We start from the raw sequence: 17,469 nt of genomic DNA on the forward strand, positions 1-17,469 counted from the left end.
CTTTACTAGCTACACCACAGTGCCAGCCTCCCAACTTCTTTCTAATGTGCACCTTGGAAGGCAGCAGGCGATAGCTCAAGTGGTTGGGTCCCTGGTGGGAGACCCACATTGATTTCTCAGCTCTTGGCTTCTGTCTGGCCCAGCCCTGACTGTTGTGGGCATTTTGGGATTGAACTAGCTGATGGGAGCTCACCACCTTTCAAATAAATAAAATTTAAAAAATTAATATAAAAAAAGACCCACATTTTACAAATGGCAGAAAGCAGGGAATTTTTTCACCCTTGTTACGACTGAATGGTTTGGTAAATGGGTTTCTCAGATCACCAGGAGAACAATGCTTGCTGTTCTCTTCTTGGTTCTTAGTGGGCAAGAGTGACCATGGAGGCTGGCACTGTGGCATAGTAGGTTAAAGCATCCGTCTGCAGTGCCAGCGCCCCATATGGGCACCAGTTCAAGTCCCAGCTGCTTCTCTTCCAATCCAGCTCTCTGCTATGGCCTGGGAAAGCAGCAGAAGATGGCCCAAGTGCTTGGGCCCCCGGGCCGGTGGAGGAGATCCAGAAGAAGTTCCTGGCTCCTGGCTTCAGATTGGCCTGGTTCTGGCTGTTGCAGCCATATGGAGAGTGAACAAGCAGATGGAAGACCTCTCTGTCTCTCCCTCTCTCTGTCTGTAACTATGCCTCTCAAAGTAAATAAATAAATCTTTAAAAAAAGAGAGAGAGAGAGTTATTATGGCTCGTCAGAACTTGCTGGGGTGACTAACCGCCTCCTCATTGCTTTCACACATGTCATCTACACATTCTCTTCCCAATCTCGCTCTCACAACAGCAGCTACACTGGACGGAGTTCACCACCACTTGGTGCAACTGGGATGCCAGGGGAGAAAAATACTAGAGAAATAACTATGAAGCAAACACTCTGCCTCCTTGGTACACTGATTCTGTAACTGAATGTGGTTCAAAGCATCTATTGATCTGTCACTCAAACTTAAAGAGTAAATATTCAAGTCCCAGTAGAGAAATGAGTAATGAACAGAACTCCGCAGGAAACAGAACTAGTAAATAAACACCAAGGAAACTGAAGTACATTTTTACCAGAAATAAAATCAAAAGCACATTTGAGGTGCAGTTCTTTTTTTCATTAAAATTGCAAGATTTTAAAAAGTGGTAGCACTTAATTCTGGGAATAATGTCTTAAAATGATATTCTCACAAGGATGGTGAAGTTATAAATCTGGGCAAGTGTTTGGAGAAAATATATTAGAGGCAGAAATAAAAATAGAAGAGAGCCATAGGCCGGCACCGTGGCTCACTTGGCTAATCCTCCGCCTGCGGCGCTGGCACCCCGGGTTCTAGTCCCGGTTGGGGCATCAGATTCTAGACCTGGTTGTTCCTCTTCCAGTCCAGCTCTCTGCTGTGGCCTGGGAGGGCAGTGGAGAATGGCTCAAGTGCTTGGGCGCCTGCACCCACATGGGAGACCGGGAGGAAGCACCTGGCTCCTGGCTTCAGATCGGCGTAACACCAGCCGTAGCAGCCATTAGGGGAGTGAACCAACAGAAGGAAGACCTTTGTCTGTCTCCCTCTCACTATCTATAACTCTACCTGTCAAAGAAAAAATAAATAAATAAAGAGAGCTACAGACACATGCAGATATACACAACAACATTATCTGACATAAAAGACCCTCGTTCTGGGCCGGCCTCTGATCCAGCCAGCACTCTCCCAATGCACCTAGGAAAGCAGTGGAAGATGACCTGAGAACTTGGGCACAGCCACCCATGTGTGAGGCCCGGATGGAGTTCCAGGCTCCTGGCTTTGGCCTGGCCTAGACCCAGAATAAGCCAGCAGATAAAAGCTCTCTCTCTGTCTCCCCCTCTCTTGCTGTAGCTCTGCCTTTCAAGTAAATAAATATATTAAAAAAAAAAAAATAAGATCCTCAATAACCCCACAACAGGGGGAGTAAAAGTGCAGTATGTTACCATTCCACCATGAAATGCTCTACAGTAATTATGGTTACAATTATGAAAGCTACAGAGAAAAACAGAAAACACCAACAACATGTAAATTTCATGCAAACAATGAGTGCATCTATATAAAATGTGCACATATAATATGCATATTTGTATGCACGCGGAGAAATATTGGAAGGCAATATAGAAAAAAACAGCTTTGTGGCAGAAGTGAGATGAAGGGTGTCTTTTATTTTCTTCAAACATTTATTTAGTGTTATTATACTGGGTTAATAGTTTTTGAAAAGGCTGGTGGGTGGGGTGAGGACAGGGGAAAGTTATACTCCTTCAGCCCCCTCCTATCCACACTTGTCCCAAATTGACAGAGGGGAAAGGCCACATCTACTTATTTACAAGGTACACTCAGCTCCCAGGCCAATGCCTAGCACATATCAGATGCTCAACAAATATTTGTTGAATGAAAATGCCTGCAATCTAAAAAGTCGCAACCCATGATTACTGGCTATATTCCATCCTGGGGAATAAAGAGAAATTTGGTCTTGCTGGAATCAAAAAATCAAGGCCCATCCATGACGGCAATTCCATGGCCTTTCTGACAGGTGGATTTAGGCATGGAGGACCCAGGAGAGACAGTCTGTTAGAGAAAACCCAATTACCACTGAGGAGCAGATGTTGCCCTGAGGCCTCTGTGCCATTAACAACATCGTGTAACTGCAACTACAGCCCTAGAGGGCTTCGGCCCCGTCACATATGGAAAAGGATGTCTTTATCATAAGACAGCTTTGTGCGCACACTGACTTCCCTCAGGAGCCAGGATCAAGGAAGGGAGGCAGAGGAGTGGAGGAGGGGAAGAGACGAAGGGCAGCAGTGAGAGAACTGCTATGGAATCAGGATCATAGTGCAATTTTCAAAATGTGGTTATTTGACTGTTTAGCTTTGGTAGTTATTTATAACCCCAGCTGCAGAGGCGGGGAGCTGTGCCAGAGCCTGCTGGGATCTGTCCAACAGCTTCCTCCAGGGTGAGGCTGGGGGTGGGGGCTAAGGGTGATAAAGAATCAAATGAACAAGAGGCCAGAAGGTAAGAGCGGCTCCATGCCATCCCCAGCAAGAGTAAGTGAGGCAGAGGGGGTCTGTTTGTGACTGTGCTATTTTTAAGGCAGCTAAAAATGAAGATTTTTAATATGAATTATAGTCACATCAGCAAACTCCAAGATTCTCCCAAAGGGATAGAGACTAGGCCAATACTTTCACTCAGAAGTTATGAGACTGGCCTGGCTGCGCTAGCATTGTCTTTAAAAGGTCAAGGCATGCTTCTTCCACCTTCCAAGACAGTCATCCACATGCAGAGGAAATGGCTGTCCCTAACTCCTCTCGGGCACACGACTGGTCAGAAAGAGGCTTAAGTGGGGAGGATGGCTGGCTCTGCACATGGCTTTCCTAACTAAGCCACTCTCTGGCAGTGGGGTCGAGAACATTCAATTCAGAGCTGAGCCTCTTCAGGTGCCAGGCAACAAGGGAGAAGTGGGACACCGTATGGCCAGCCAGCCAGGGATCCAAAACTTCAGGAGTTCCCAGGTCTTTGAGACAAAAAACGAACTAGATTTGTATTTGAAATATGGAATCTATCATTTTACTGACAGAGGAGTATTTTAAAGGAAGCTGAGGGGTCTTTTACAGAGCTTACAAATGTAACTGGAGAAGACACAGCTACAAGTAAGAAAATGTACCAGGACATACAACAAAAGACCCCCCTGGCACCACTACTGTTTCCAGTCCCCCTCACCTCCAGCTCAGGTCATTACAGCAGTGTTCTAGCTGCTGCTCTCCTGTCTTGGGGCTCCCTCACAGCTGCCAGAGGGAGACCTGCAAAATGCAAGCCTGCTCATGGGGCTCCTCTGCTCTAAGTCCGTCAGAACCTGCCCACCTGCTCCAGTACAGTCTCCTTAGTGGGACACTGAAGTCACTGGTTCCCAAAACCATTCCTGCTGCTTTTTATAGCAGCACCTCAGCTCACCCTCCTGCCTACTCAGTCACTCCCCTACGCAGTGCCACTGTACTTCTGTGCATGCTGTTCCCCTTGCACCGCAAGCCCTGATGACCAGTACCTTGTCCACTGGTACTCATCCTATGAAGTTATGAAGTTCCAATGGTGTTGCACTTCTTCCATGAATCCATCTCTTCTTCTGTACCACTTGCTCATCCCTTTATTATTATTTATAAAATATTTATTTATTTGAAAGGCGGAGTTACAGAAAGGGAGAGGCAGAGGCAGAGAGAAAGTCTCCCATCTGCTGGTTCACTCTCCAATTGACAGCAATGGCCAGGGCTGGACCAGATTGAAGCCAGGACCCAGGAGCTTCATCCTGCAGGGGCCCAAGCACTTGGGCCATCCTCCGCTGCTCTCCCAGGAAAATTAGCTGGGAGTTGGACTGGAAGTGGGGCAGCCAGGACTCGAACAAGAGCCCATCTGGGATACCAGCGCTGCAGGTATCCACTATGCCACAGCCCCGGCCCCACTCATCCCTTTATTTTCTCCATGTAATACCCTCTAGGGTTTTGGAACTATGAGCTTACCCGCCTGTTTTCCTCATTTGGCATGACTTAATGGCTGCTATGTAATGCTGGGTAACCTCTCAGTCTTTCTGGAGCTGAAGGAAGGTTGAACAAACAAAAACAAACAACCCCTGAGGCCATGTAAAGATAGAGTTACAAACCTTAGGATGTTAGAGCCATGACGAGGGTGACTGGAGAGGTAAGCAGCTCCCCGAGGACTTACTCTGTCAGGAACTGCGCTACGTGCTATGGAACACTCACTTCCTTCAGTCCTTACAACAACCTTGCACAACGGCCAGCAGTATCTCCACTGCACAGATGAGAAAACCTAGGCACAGATAAATTTAAAAATTTGTCCAAGAGCAATGCAGATAACAAGTGGCAGAGCTGAGATTCAAATCCAGATCTGGCATCAAAACCCTGTACTAGACATCAGCAGACTTGAGGAATAAATAGGATTTGGGGCAGCTATTGTGGTACAGCGGGTTAGGCCAACAGTTGTGATGTCAGCATCCCCTATCAGAGCAGAGGTTCAAGTTCTGCCTACCCTACTTCTGATCCAGCTTTCTACTGTCTTCCTACTAATGTGTCCATGTACTTGGGCCTCTGCCACCTATGTGAGAGACCAGGATGGGGTTCCTGATTCCTGGCTTCAGCATGGCCCAGACCTGCCTGTTACAGTTATTGGGGGAGTGAACCAATGGATGGAAGATCTTTCTCTCACTCTTTCAAATAAAAAAAAATAGGATTTATGTTCCTATTATATGTCATAGAAGGGGAATAGGGAACAGAATATCTATCAATTTGCCTAAGGAAAGTATAAATCCAACAGTCGATGCAAAAAAAAAAAAAAATGACCCTGATTTTATTTGGTTAAAAAAGGGGGTTTAAGAACCTCCTCTTTCCCTTCCTAAATGTACCTTGCTGGTATACACTCATCTCAAGTCCACATTTTCCCCCTTATGATCACATTTCTTTCTTTCATTTTCCTTATTTTTAAAGATTTATTTATGTGTTTTGAAAGGCAGAGTTACAAAAAGAGAGGGAAAGACAGAGAAATCATCCATCTACTGGTTCATTCCCTAAATGGCCACAATGACCAGGGCTGGTCCAGGCCAAAGCAGGAGGCCAGAACTCCATTTGGGTCTTCCTAGGCACACTAGCAGGGAGCTAGATGGACAGTGAAGCAGCCAGGACTCGAAATGGTGCTCGTGTCGGATGCCAGTGTTGCAGGCAGCCTCTCAACCCACTGTGCCACACCAGCCCTTATTTCTATCCTGTCGGTGTTAGTGATTTCACCTTTCCACCAGAGTATACGCTTTCCAAGGACAAAAACTACAACTAAATGAAATAGTGAATTTCGGGCCGGAGCTGTAGTGCAGTGGGTTAATGCCCTGGCCTGAAGTGCCGGCATCCTATATGGGTGCCAGTTCGAGACCCAGCTGCTCCACTTCCATCCAGCTCTCTGCTGTGGCCTGGGAAAGCAGTAGAAGATGGCCCAAGTCCTTGGGCCCCCGCACCCATGTGGGAGACCCAGAAGAAGCTCCTGGCTCCTGGCTTTGGATCAGCCCAGCTCTGGCCGCTGCGGCCAACTGGGGAGTGAACCAGTGGATGGAAGGCCTCTCTCTCTCTCTCTGCCTCTCCTCTCTCTGTGTAACTCTGACTTGCAAATTAATAAATAAATTTAAAAAAATTTTTAAAAAAGAAAGTGAGTTCTTGGGGCTGGTGTTGTGGAGCAGTGGGTTAAGCGGCCACCTATGTGGGCATCCCATATGGGAATGCCAGCCAGAGAGTCAGCTGCTCTGTTTCAGGTCCAGCTCCCTGATAACATGTCTGGGAAGGCAGTGGATGATGACCCAGGTACTTGGGCCCCTGACACCCAAGTGGCAGACTAGGAAGGAGTTCCAGTCTCCTGGCTTCTACCTGGGCTAGAGGCTGTAATCTGTTTTTGCAACCATTTGAGGAGTGGCAGAAGATGGAAAATCTCTCTCTTTCAGTTGCTCTACCATTTAAATACCACCCCCTCTTTTTTTTTAATGGTGAACTTTTAAAAAAAATTTTTGTTGAGAGTCAGAGTTACAGACAGAGAGAGGTCTTCCACATGGGTGCAAGGGCCCAAGGACTTGGGCCATCCTCTACTGCTTTCCCAGGGGCCTCAGCAAGGAGCCAGATTAGAAGAGGAGCAGCTGGGACACGAACAGGCACCCATTTGGAATGGCGGCGCTGAAGGTGGAGGCTTAGCCTACTATGCCACAGTGCCGCCCCAAAAATGGTGAACTCTTTCGTGCTATCTGAAGTGTTAAAACAATCTATGGAGTCCAGTGCAAGAGGTGAACCAGCTAACACAGAAGAGCTGTACTCTGATATGTGTATGATAAGTGGTCAAATCAAGACAAGAGGCTCTTCTAAAATACTGACTTCTAGGAAGGATTCTTCATCTCTGAGTACCATCCATTCGGACTGTGAAACAGAATGATATTCTGACTGCCCAGCAGGCATTTTACATCACTGGAACACGGGCTGGGCGCTGTGAGGAAGGATACAAAAGCACTGAGACAGGCTCTTCATAGAAGAGGTCCTTGCCACCTCTGCGAGCCAGAACACCCACAAGTGGCCTTAGGAACAAACCAGTAAACGCAAAATAACGGAGCAGTGGTGTGAAATTAAATGCTGAGAGGGCACAAAGGAGGAAACACGAACCAATTTCAAGTAAGTTCTTATGTGTGCAGCTCAATCCAAGTAGATTATATTCAAAGATATTTCTACTAAGCACTAAAAATAAATCATAAATACTAAAAGCTGCCCGTGTCAGCACTGGCCGGGGAGAGCGCTGGTCAGGGTCTGGAACCTGCAGAGTGCTCTGTTTAACACATCAGTCAGGTGTTTGTCTTCTGCTGCTTTATTCCTTTGCCTGCTTCAGGGGGTGGATCTCCATCTTAGCTGGCCTCACGTGGATATTGGGGTCCAGGATCCTAACTTAGGGACTGAGGCTGTCTGGATTTCTCCCAGTTGCTCTTGGTCAAGCCTTGGTCTTCTCAAGACTTCCTCCAGGGAGGTCTCCACTTTACCAGCCTTTTCTTAGGGCTCTTCTTCCAGCCTAATATCCTGGACCAACTTCTTCCTAGACTCTCCCATTATTATTTAAATATCCATTCTTTTCTGGGCTTCAGCTTCACACACAAAAATATTCCCACCCTTTCTCCCCTCCCCCAACTTTGGCTCATGCTAAATGACCAGAGGTGGGGCAAGGGCTGTGGTCTGCAGCGCTGACATCCCATATGGGCGCTGATTCGTGTCCTGGATACTCCACGTCTGATCCAGCTCTCTGCTCCGTCCTGGGAAAGCAGAAGATGGTCCAAGTCCTTGGGCCCCTGCACCCGCGTGGGAGACCCGAAGAGGCTCTTTGCTCTGGATCCACACAGCTCCTGCCATCTGGGAGTGAACCAGCGGACGGAAGATCTCTCTCTGCCTCTCTGTAACTCTGCCTCTCAAATAAATAAGTAAATCTTTTTTATTTTAAATGACCAGAGGTCATTTGGGCTCAGTGGGGTTCAAGGAGTCTCTCCGACTTTGGCACAGCACCCCGACACCAAGGCGTATTTTTCACCTCTGGCCCCCCCCCAGGGCTCGCAAACCCGAGCACAGTGGGGGAAGGAGGTGGGCGCTCCACACACAGCTAAATGGAATTCTTTAGAATCACAGTTCCACAAGAATGGTTTTGCCGTCTCCCACGACTAACTTACTTGCCGTTCGCTAAGGGCAAGGACAAAGTCTCCTCTACCAGACAGGAAACTTCCTGATGACGGACGCCCTGTATTCCTTTTTTCCTGCCCCTTATTCCCACCCTCTTTGAGACACAGAACGGCTCTTAAAACACAAAGTTCCTTGTTCAAAACAGCCCTTCCCAACTTTAGAGTTTTAAATGATAAACGGAAACGTCCTTTAGGCAAATGAGCAACGAAAGGGTTAAATCTCAGCAACCTGATGAATTCTGGGGTTTCTTTCCTCGAATCCAGAAATTAAAACGACCGGGTAGGGAAATTTTGCCCAAGGTAAAGATGAGAACCGTTAACTTCAATTGTCAGGCTTCTGCCCCAAACAAGAATGGCTACCCACGCCCACAAAGGGCGTCACTCACCTAACTAAAAATGGCTGGCCCCGGTTTCCACTCTCGGTGCCTCTTCCTGCCCAACTCCAAAATGGCGCCTGCTAGCCTCACCGAAAGGAGCGACCCTCCCAGCACCCTCTCTGGCCCGTAACGTCAAATGACGTGAGCCCCAGCCGGAAGTGAAGGAAAAAGCGCTTCAGCCCGCGGCGCCTGCGCAGAAGGCTCCAGACGCTGTAAGGCAGGAGGCACTTGGGATCGTCCGCAGGATTGGGACTGTTACAGAGGCCGCCACGGAGCCCGCCGGAGCCACCGTTCCTGCTGCTGCCGCCGCTGCCCGAATCGGAACCGTCGGGCCGCAGCCGCCGGCTATGCCGCGAAGGAAGGTGAGAAACGGGAGAGGAGAGATGGCGGGTTTCTAAGGACAGTAGAGGGAGCAGCGTGACGCAGTAGGCCACGCCTCACAGCGCCTAGGTTCCAACTTCCCGTTCTCCCGAACCTAACTCAGCTATCCTCTCTCTGTGCATACCCAACAGAAAAATGTGGGCCCAAGCCTGGCCTCGGCCTATGCTTGCAACTATTCCCGCCCTCTGCTTGCCTGGGTCGAAGGCGTTCTTATTGTTAATTGGTCACTGGAACGTCTTGAAGCGTATTGATTGGCTGGTTACACCGCCTGTTTGGGCCCAACGGTCACCTCCCCGCATGCGGGGGTGGTGTCTGGACCCGGCCTTAGCAATCTCCAATTGGCTGTAGCGACCGATCCCTCTTCTCCTAATTGGTCGGGCTTGGCAGTCTGTCCCGCGGGGGCGCGGCTTAGCAGGGCGTCGATTGGGCGGCGTGAATCCCCGCCCTTCCGGTTGAGGATGTTGATAGGTGTGGAGGCGGGGTTTTGGAGATCTCTTTCCTTTCCAGGTGGGGGCACAACAAAGCAGAGAACTGGGTGGTGGAGAAACAGCGCCCACCCTCCAGGGGATCCCGCCCAGGCCTGTTGCGTTCTAGCCACAATCTGCGGTTCTGTAGTGGCTGGAAAATCCTGTTCGAAAGTCAAAAATTTTCTAGAACTGTGAGGTCACCTAGGAACACCCTCTTCCCCCTTCCCTTCTTTTTACAAGGGAACACATGGAAGTCTCAAGGGAGTGTCCCAAGCCCCTCGAAATGGGCGGTGGCCGAGCCATAACTACAGAAACACGATTCAGTTCAACAAATGTTCATCGCCTGCCTGCTACCTGCTGATCGCTGGGGATTCCAGGCTCAATTAGGCGTGATCTCTGACTTAGCAGTGTTACTGTGTGATGGGGAAAGCGTGTATGTAAAGAACTGAAGGAGGTAGTACATTTTCTGCTTCAAGGTACAGAGTGCCGTGGCGGGAAGTGAAGGAGCAATTAAATGTGCTCTGGGGAAGAAGGGAAGCCGATTGTAAAGCCAGAAAGAGGAGCTGAGCTCAGGGCTGGGCGAGGAAGGAGCGGTCAGAGGTCAGGGGTTCCCGACCCTGGGTAACTGGGCTGAGATGAGCCTTCGGGTTTCCCCTTCATCTTGGCGCTTTCCTCTGATTCTTACAGGACTTTGATTCATCTCATTTCTCCACAGGTGACCCTGAAATCTTTGGAAAACTAGGTGGTATTCGTGCTCAATCTGCTGAAGTCTTTAACCCCCAGAGGCCTTCTGTTTTAAATGCTTTTTTAATGTCCCCTAAAGTCACCTAGGTTGGCAGGTGGTGCTCATGTTAAGGCTGACCAAATGCAGGAGTGGTAGTGGTGCCTTGCAGTAGATCCCCAGGCCCCTTCTGCAATCCCCAAATACAGTGTGTTCTCCAAGAGGCTTTTCAATAACTTGTTTGGCAGCAAACCTATCCTAAACTGTCAGGCTTCCCATGGTCTTTTCGTGTCTCATTTAGTGTGACTGTGTATTTTGCTGTAGAAATATGAATGTGTTTGATTAGGGGTGTTATTTGTAAGCTATATGCAAAGTATTCCTTTTCATAAAATCTTAAACATTTCTCCTTTAAAAAAATTAACTTATTTGAGAGGCAGAGAAAGAAAGATAAAAACAGCTCCCATCTGCTGGTTCACACCTTGAATGCCCAAAACAGCCAGGGTTGTTCCTGGCTTAAAGCAAGGAGTGAGGAACTCAATCCGGGTCTCCCAACTGCTTAAGCCATCAGCTGCTGCCTCTCAGAGTGGGCCTTAGCAGGAAGTTGGAACGAGGCACGGTGGTAAGGGATGCTGGTATCCCAACCAGAGGCTGAACCTCTAGGTCAAATGCCTGCTCCCTAAAATCTTAAAAATTATGAATTCCAACAGCCGCTGGCCTTGAGGGTTTTGAATAAAGAATCGGGACTTGTAGTTTGAAATTTTTTATTGCTTTTAGCAAATATTCTTTCTTTTTTTAAACACTTATTCATTTATTTGAAAGGCAGAGTTAGAGAGAGACAGAGGCAGAAAGAGAGGTCCTCCATCCACTGGCTCACTTCCCAAACGGTGGTAATGGCTGGAGCTGGGCCAGTCTGAAGCCAGGAGGCAGGAGCCTCCTCTGAGAGAGCCAGATCAGAAGTGGAGCAGCTGGGTCTCGAACCAGTGCCCATATGGGATGCCGGCACTGCAGGCAGCAGCTTACCTGTTACACCACAGATGTATGTATTATTTCAAAGACAGAGATGTAGAGAGAGAAAGAGAGAAAAAGAGATATCTTCCATCCTCTGGTTCACTCCCCAAACGGCTGCCACAGCTGGGCTGGGCCAGGAGACAGAGACTTCTTCTAGGTCTCCCATGTGGGTGCAGGGACCAAGCAGTTGGGCAATCCTTCAGTGCTTTCCCAGGCCATTAGAAGAGAGAGCTGGATTGGAAGTGGAGCAGCCAGGACTTGAACTGGCGCCCATATGGGATGCCGGCATGGCAGGTGATGGCTTTACATGTTATGCCACAATGCCTGTCCCGAAAAGATGATTTTTAAAATCCTGCTTTTTTTTTAAAATATATATTTTATTTATTTGAAAGAGTTAGAGAGAGAGAAGGAGAGGTTCTTCCATCTGCTGCTTCATTCCCCAAATGGAGCCAGGAGCTTCTTCTGGGTCTCCCACGTGGGTGCAGGGGCCCAAGGACTTGAGCCATCCTCCACTACTTTCCTAGGCACATTGGCAGGGAGCTGGATCAGAAGTGGAGCAGCCAGGACTTGAACCAGCGTCCCTGCTGGCGCTGCAGGCTGGGGCTTTAACCTGCTGTACCACAGTACTGCCCCCGAAAATCCTGTTTTGGAATACTTCAGGGAGATAAATATTGCTTCATGCACACAAGAGCAAGCTGCTGTTTTCAGCACTGTTGCATTGTGTGGAGAGCTTCAAGGATAGATGGCATGAAAAGGAAGGATTTTTATCTTTGTCTTTTTAAATTGTCTTGGGATTAGAATTGTGGGCTATAATATTTTGAAATAGTGTGTTTTCTAAAAAATATGATAGCTGTCCATGGAGACTTTGAACAAAGCTGCCCTACAGTGAAATGAGGCCTAGCATCAACACTTTTCACACTGACTTGGACCTAATGTGTGGCTATGTCAACCAGACCATGTTGTGTTGGGGCCTTTTCCGTCCAGTTTGTGGTACTGATGTCCAAATGGATTTGGTTCAGAATTAGTGATAATACAGTAAGAATTCTTTATTTAACAAAAATGCCCTATTTGTAGGTTGCTCCATTTAAATATGCTAAACAAGATAAGGAAGGCTGTGTGCCGGAAGGGGAAATGCTCTTAGAATCCTTTCTCAGGTTTGAACTTGGTGTTTCCAGCGTCACGGTGCATTTTATTTCCAGTGTTAATACAAACCCACAGAGTAAATGCGGCAGTGCTAATGTCTGGATCTATGGTGTTACAGAGGAATGCAGGCAGTAGTTCAGATGGAACCGAAGATTCCGATTTTTCTACAGATCTTGAGCACACAGATAGTTCAGAGAGCGATGGCACATCCCGACGATCTGCACGCGTCACCCGCTCCTCAGCCAGGCTGAGCCAGAGTTCTCAAGGTAAAAGCTTCATTCTCGTGACCGCTCCTCCTGCTTACTTGGCATATTACTGTGCTGGTTAACGTGACAATGGTTCATTGACAAATGCAGAAGTAGCCGCTCTGTTGGTACTGTCCAGTTTATAGAGGCAAAGAAATAATGGCTGCTGTGTGAGTCATGCATGTGACGTTTGATTTCTTCTTAAAGATTTATTTTATTTATTTGAAAGTCAGAGTTACACAAAGAGAGAAGAAGAGGTAGAGAGAGAGAGAGGTCTTCCATCTGCTGGTTTACTTCCCAACTGGCCACAATGGCTGGAACTGCACCAATCCAAAGCCAGGAGCCGGGAGCTTCCTCCAGGTCTCCCACACAGGTGCAGGGGCCCAAGGACTTGAGCCATCTTCTGCTGCTTTCCCAGGCCATAGCAGAGAGCTGGATCAGATGTGGGGCAGCCAGGACTCAAACCAGCGCCCAGATGGAATGCCAGCACTATAGGCAGCAGCTTTACCTGCTACACTGAGCGCCAGCCCCTCAGGTTTTTTTTTTTTTTTTTCTATTTTAATAATGTATTTGAAAGGGAGAGAGCTTCCATCTGCTGGTTCACTCCCCGAATGGCTGGAAGCCCAGAGCCCTTAACTCCATTAGGTCTCCCCCGTGGGTGCCAGGGGCCACATACTTGGCCCATCTGCTGCTGCTTTCCCACACCATTAGCATCAGCAGGGACCTGGATTGGAAGTAGAGCAGCTGGGACTTAAACCAGCGCTCACTTGGGATGTGGGCATCACAGGTGGCAGCTTAACCTGCTGGGCCACAGTACTGGTCCCTGATTTCTTCTTTAGACTGGTATTCCCATCAGTAAAGTGAGCATGTTACCTTTCACTTTCTGTTAAAAGATTTTAAGCTTAGGGACTTAACATAATCACTTGAACTTACTATTTTTTGGAGGAGAACCACTACTTCTAAAACCATGTTTAATTCTGGAATGTAGTTGAAGGCACTCTTGATAGATATAAATAGAGCCAAATACCATTGTGTAAATACCAAGAGTGTAGAATTGAGAATCTCAGAGACAAAATGTGGTTGGAAGGTCCTTTGCTGCATTTAGCCACCTGTGCTTAGATTTGGAGGGTGCTCTTAACCCCTCCGGCTCCACTCCAAGGAGTCCCTGGTGAGGAAAGCTTACGAATTCCAGTTTTTTTCCCTTTGGCGAATCTGTAAGATTGACATTATCTTAGGAGTTTTTTTTTTTAAACATTTAGTTATTTGAAAGGAAGATTGACAGAGAGAGAGGAAAAACAGATAGAGATCTCCCATCCGCTGGTTCATTCCCCACATTCCTGCAACAGCTGGTGCTGGGCTAGACTGAAGCCAGGAGCTAGGAACTCCATCTGGGTCTCTAACGTGCGTGGCAGGAACCCAAATACTTACAAAGTTATCATCTGCCTTGCAGGAGCGTTAGGAAACTAGGTCGGAAGTGGAGGAGCCAGGACTTGAACCAGCTCTCTAAGTGGTATAAAACTCACCCCTGTTTTGGGTTTTTGTTGTTTGAAATATGGTGAGGGGTCAGCATCGTGGCTCAGCTGCTGCTTGCAGTGCGAGCATCCCATATCGGAGTACTGGCGCAAGTCCCAGCTGCTCTGCTTCCAGTCCAGCTTCCTGATAATGCAGCTTGGATGGCAGCAGAAGATGGTCCAAGTATTTGGGCCCCTACTACCCATTTGGGAGGTCCTGGCTCCGGCCTTGGCCTGACCCGGTACTGGTTGTTGTGGCCATTTGGGGAGTGCACCACAGGTAGAAATTATCTCTTCTCTGTCTCTCCCTCTCTCTCTGACACTCTGCCTTTCAAATCAATCAATCAGTAAAATTTTAAACTATTAAATTTTGCCTTTGAATTTGTTTTAGTTCCTTTAAGTGTCATCAGGCTAAAGATACAAAAGAGTTGCTTCAAAATAGGTTTCGCGATCCAGAAGAACTTAAAAAGTTGTTTTCTTGTGTTACCTTCATGAATCTATTATGGTTTTGCATAAGGATAGTAGAGAGGGTAATCAGAAAAAAAAAAGACCCTAAAAAAGGATATTGTTATACTTTTAGTAGTAGAATATCTGTCTTATGGTGGATTAGAGTGAGGGAAGAAAGAGAAGATGTAGCTAATATTTATAATCTGTGTTCCAGAGATCATGGTAAGTGCTTTATATATGTTATCTTACTTACTATTCTTCACCACAAATTATGAGGAATGTGCCACTAAGATTTTCCCTTTTTTGGTTTATAGATCAGGAAACAGATTTTGAGAAATTAACTTGCCATACTTAGTTCATGTGGTGGAGTGAAACTGAATAAAATTCAGTCTTGATTTCAGAACCTAAACTGTTAATGCTATGCTGTGTCGCATATCTACACCAGAGCTAGGCTCCTTTGCTTATTTATTATTTGATAAAATAGCTATTTGAAGGATTTGTAGATTTTGTGAGGTATGAATAGGAGGAGGAGGAGCTGCATTCTGATAAATTATATAGGTGGTAACTAAAACAGATTTTCTTTATTTTATTGTCACTTAAAATTGGGATTAGATTCCAGCCCTGTTCGAAATTTGCAGTCTTTTGGCACGGAGGAGCCCGCTTACTCCACCCGAAGAGTGACGCGAAGTCAGCAGCAGCCCACCCCTGTGACTCCAAAAAAGTACCCCCTGCGCCAGACGCGCTCCTCCGGCTCAGAAACCGAACAAGCGGTTGATTTTTCAGATAGAGGTGAGCGGGCAGGGTGTGCCTGGGTTAATTCTCTGTGAAGGAGGGCTTGAGTGATAACACAAAAGTCAGCCGAGTGAGTACTGTTAGGTTCCTTTTTCTTGTGTTCCTGAGGACGGTTTGATACTAGAGTATTCTTGAGGTTCACAGTTGCTGGAGAGTGTTAGATTGGATTTGTACTAGGAAAAAGGGACTGGGGCCCTCTCACCCACACATAAAGAAGGCTTGAACCAGATTTTCTTACGGCAGGCTTTTCATCCCATGCGTCCAAGTTTCTGAGTGAGAGTGGCTGTTAGTACGGGGATTATAAAGCTGTTGAGATTATGTAGTTCTTAGCCCAAATTAGAGGGCCCAGAGCAGGGATTTAGAAGCTGGTGAGTTGCTTGTAGCTTGCAGTCATGGTTCGTTGGCTTGCTTCCAGTGTTTAAGATTTTTTTTAGTTTGTCACCACGATTTGAAAATATAGAGATTTCCTGTAGAAGCCTGGGCTAGTAGTTTTGTTTTGTTTTTTAATTAAAATCTGGGAGCATGGGGAGCCATGTGTAATTGGCTGGAGTTGGATGGTTGTTCTCCCTTTCAGTGGATAATCTGTTTGGCCTTGCCCAGTCCCCATGTGCATTTGGTTCACAATTCCTGATTTGGAGCCTGGAATTTCAGGGTTGGATTGTTAGACTCCCAGGAAGCTAACTCAGGAGTCTGAGTCCATTCACACACTCTCGGCAGGCCTGTTCAGTGTCATTCAGACAGAAAGATAGCCATTGTCATGGTTGTCTCCTGTGTATCTCCTGGATGATCATGTTTTAAAATTTTATTCCATTCAGTTTTTATTACCCATGATCAGGAGCCTGGGAGAAACACAGATAAGTGAAATCTATTAAGTAAACCCCAAATTAATTTTATTCATAATTTAAAGTTACAAAAAAGGAATGGTGTTAGTGTCTTCATTTTCCATTTAGCCTTATAGCAGATAAGTAGCTAAAATTTACTCGTTAAACCATAGAAAAAAGACCTGGTAAGTCTATAAACTTTTCTTAATAGTAAACCTCTTTATAAATGAGCCCTATTCACAGGTTCTAGCAATTACTTTTGTTTTAGAAACCAAAAATGCAGCTGATCATGATGAGTCACCACCTCGAACCCCGACTGGAAATGCACCTTCCTCGGAGTCTGACATAGACATCTCCAGCCCCAACGTGTCCCACGATGAGAGCATTGCCAAGGACATGTCCCTGAAGGACTCCGGCAGCGACCTCTCTCACCGCCCCAAGCGCCGTCGCTTCCACGAAAGCTACAACTTCAATATGAAGTGTCCTACACCAGGCTGCAACTCACTAGGTCAGTGTGCCAGCTTCCTGACCCCTCTGCTCGGCGGGTCTCAGTCCCCCTGGAGTTGGATCTCCCAGAAACATTTGGTGTTATGCTTCTTGGGCTCTTCATTGGTCACATGGTCAGAGCAAAAATGAATTGTCCACTTGAATAAAAGGATTTCTGCTTTTTGGCCCATTGTCCATAATGATAGATCTAGTTTTGAGGAAATTATGTTGAACCATTCAGTTTATTGAAAAATTTTCCCAGTGAAAAATTTCATTTTTCAAAGTAAAAAAACAAAAGACTAATTATCTCCAACTAGCTCATTTTATGGCACCTGCTTCATACTTAATGAGCTCTAGTGGCGGGTAAACTGGCACAGAGTAGTGCCTGCATGGCCATGCTGTTAAGGAAAGGAGAAAAACAGATTTGTTGTCAAGAAGCTGTGAAACTAAGAGATGACACACGAGACCTTGGCTTTTTGTGAGGTTAGTAGTTTTAGATCTTGGGGCTTTATGTAATTGTTAAATATAAATAAGGGGTTAACTCTGTGGCGTAGTGGGTAAAGATGCCACCTGCAGTGCTGGCATCCCACATGGGCGCTGGTTCAAGTGCCAGCTGCTTCATTTTCAATCCAGCTCTTTTGCTATGGCCTGGAAAAGCAGTATAAGATGGCCCAAGTCCTTGGGCCCCTGCACCCACATAGGAGACCTGGAAGAAGCTCCTGGCTTCAGATCTGCGCAGCTCCTGCTGTTGCAGCCGATTGGGGAGTGAACCAGTGAATGGAAGATCTCTCTCTCTCTCT

At 47.0% G+C, this 17,469-nt stretch overlaps 2 protein-coding genes across 9 annotated transcripts in view; one reads left to right on the top strand and one right to left on the bottom strand.

Annotated features, from left to right (window-relative positions):
* Nucleotides 1-8,792, bottom strand: part of FAM117A (family with sequence similarity 117 member A) — a 79,814-nt gene extending 71,022 nt beyond the window's left edge. For both annotated transcript variants that reach the window (XM_070060836.1, XM_070060837.1), the window contains exons 1-2: nucleotides 8,657-8,792; nucleotides 4,680-4,846 (exon numbers count right to left, since the gene is read on the bottom strand). The gene's annotated coding sequence lies outside the window, so the exon portion shown is untranslated. The remainder of the gene's footprint in view (nucleotides 1-4,679; nucleotides 4,847-8,656) is intronic.
* Nucleotides 8,793-8,806: 14 nt separating this feature from the next.
* The window catches only part of KAT7 (lysine acetyltransferase 7), a 34,052-nt gene continuing 25,389 nt past the window's right edge, over nucleotides 8,807-17,469 (top strand). Inside the window, exons 1-4 of one of the 7 annotated variants that reach the window (XM_002719300.5) lie at nucleotides 8,807-9,009; nucleotides 12,486-12,633; nucleotides 15,183-15,359; nucleotides 16,452-16,691. In XM_002719300.5, the coding sequence (XP_002719346.1) occupies nucleotides 8,995-9,009; nucleotides 12,486-12,633; nucleotides 15,183-15,359; nucleotides 16,452-16,691 (580 nt within the window). In that variant the 5' untranslated portion in view covers nucleotides 8,807-8,994. Of the gene's footprint in view, nucleotides 9,010-9,064; nucleotides 9,536-12,485; nucleotides 12,634-15,182; nucleotides 15,360-16,451; nucleotides 16,692-17,469 lie in introns of those variants that run through there. The other 6 variants (XM_002719299.5, XM_051824871.2, XM_051824870.2 and 3 more) reach the window with 6 other exon arrangements.

The sequence above is a fragment of the Oryctolagus cuniculus genome, chromosome 17 (assembly GCF_964237555.1).
Source record: "Oryctolagus cuniculus chromosome 17, mOryCun1.1, whole genome shotgun sequence".
NCBI classification, from domain to species: Eukaryota; Metazoa; Chordata; class Mammalia; order Lagomorpha; family Leporidae; genus Oryctolagus; species Oryctolagus cuniculus.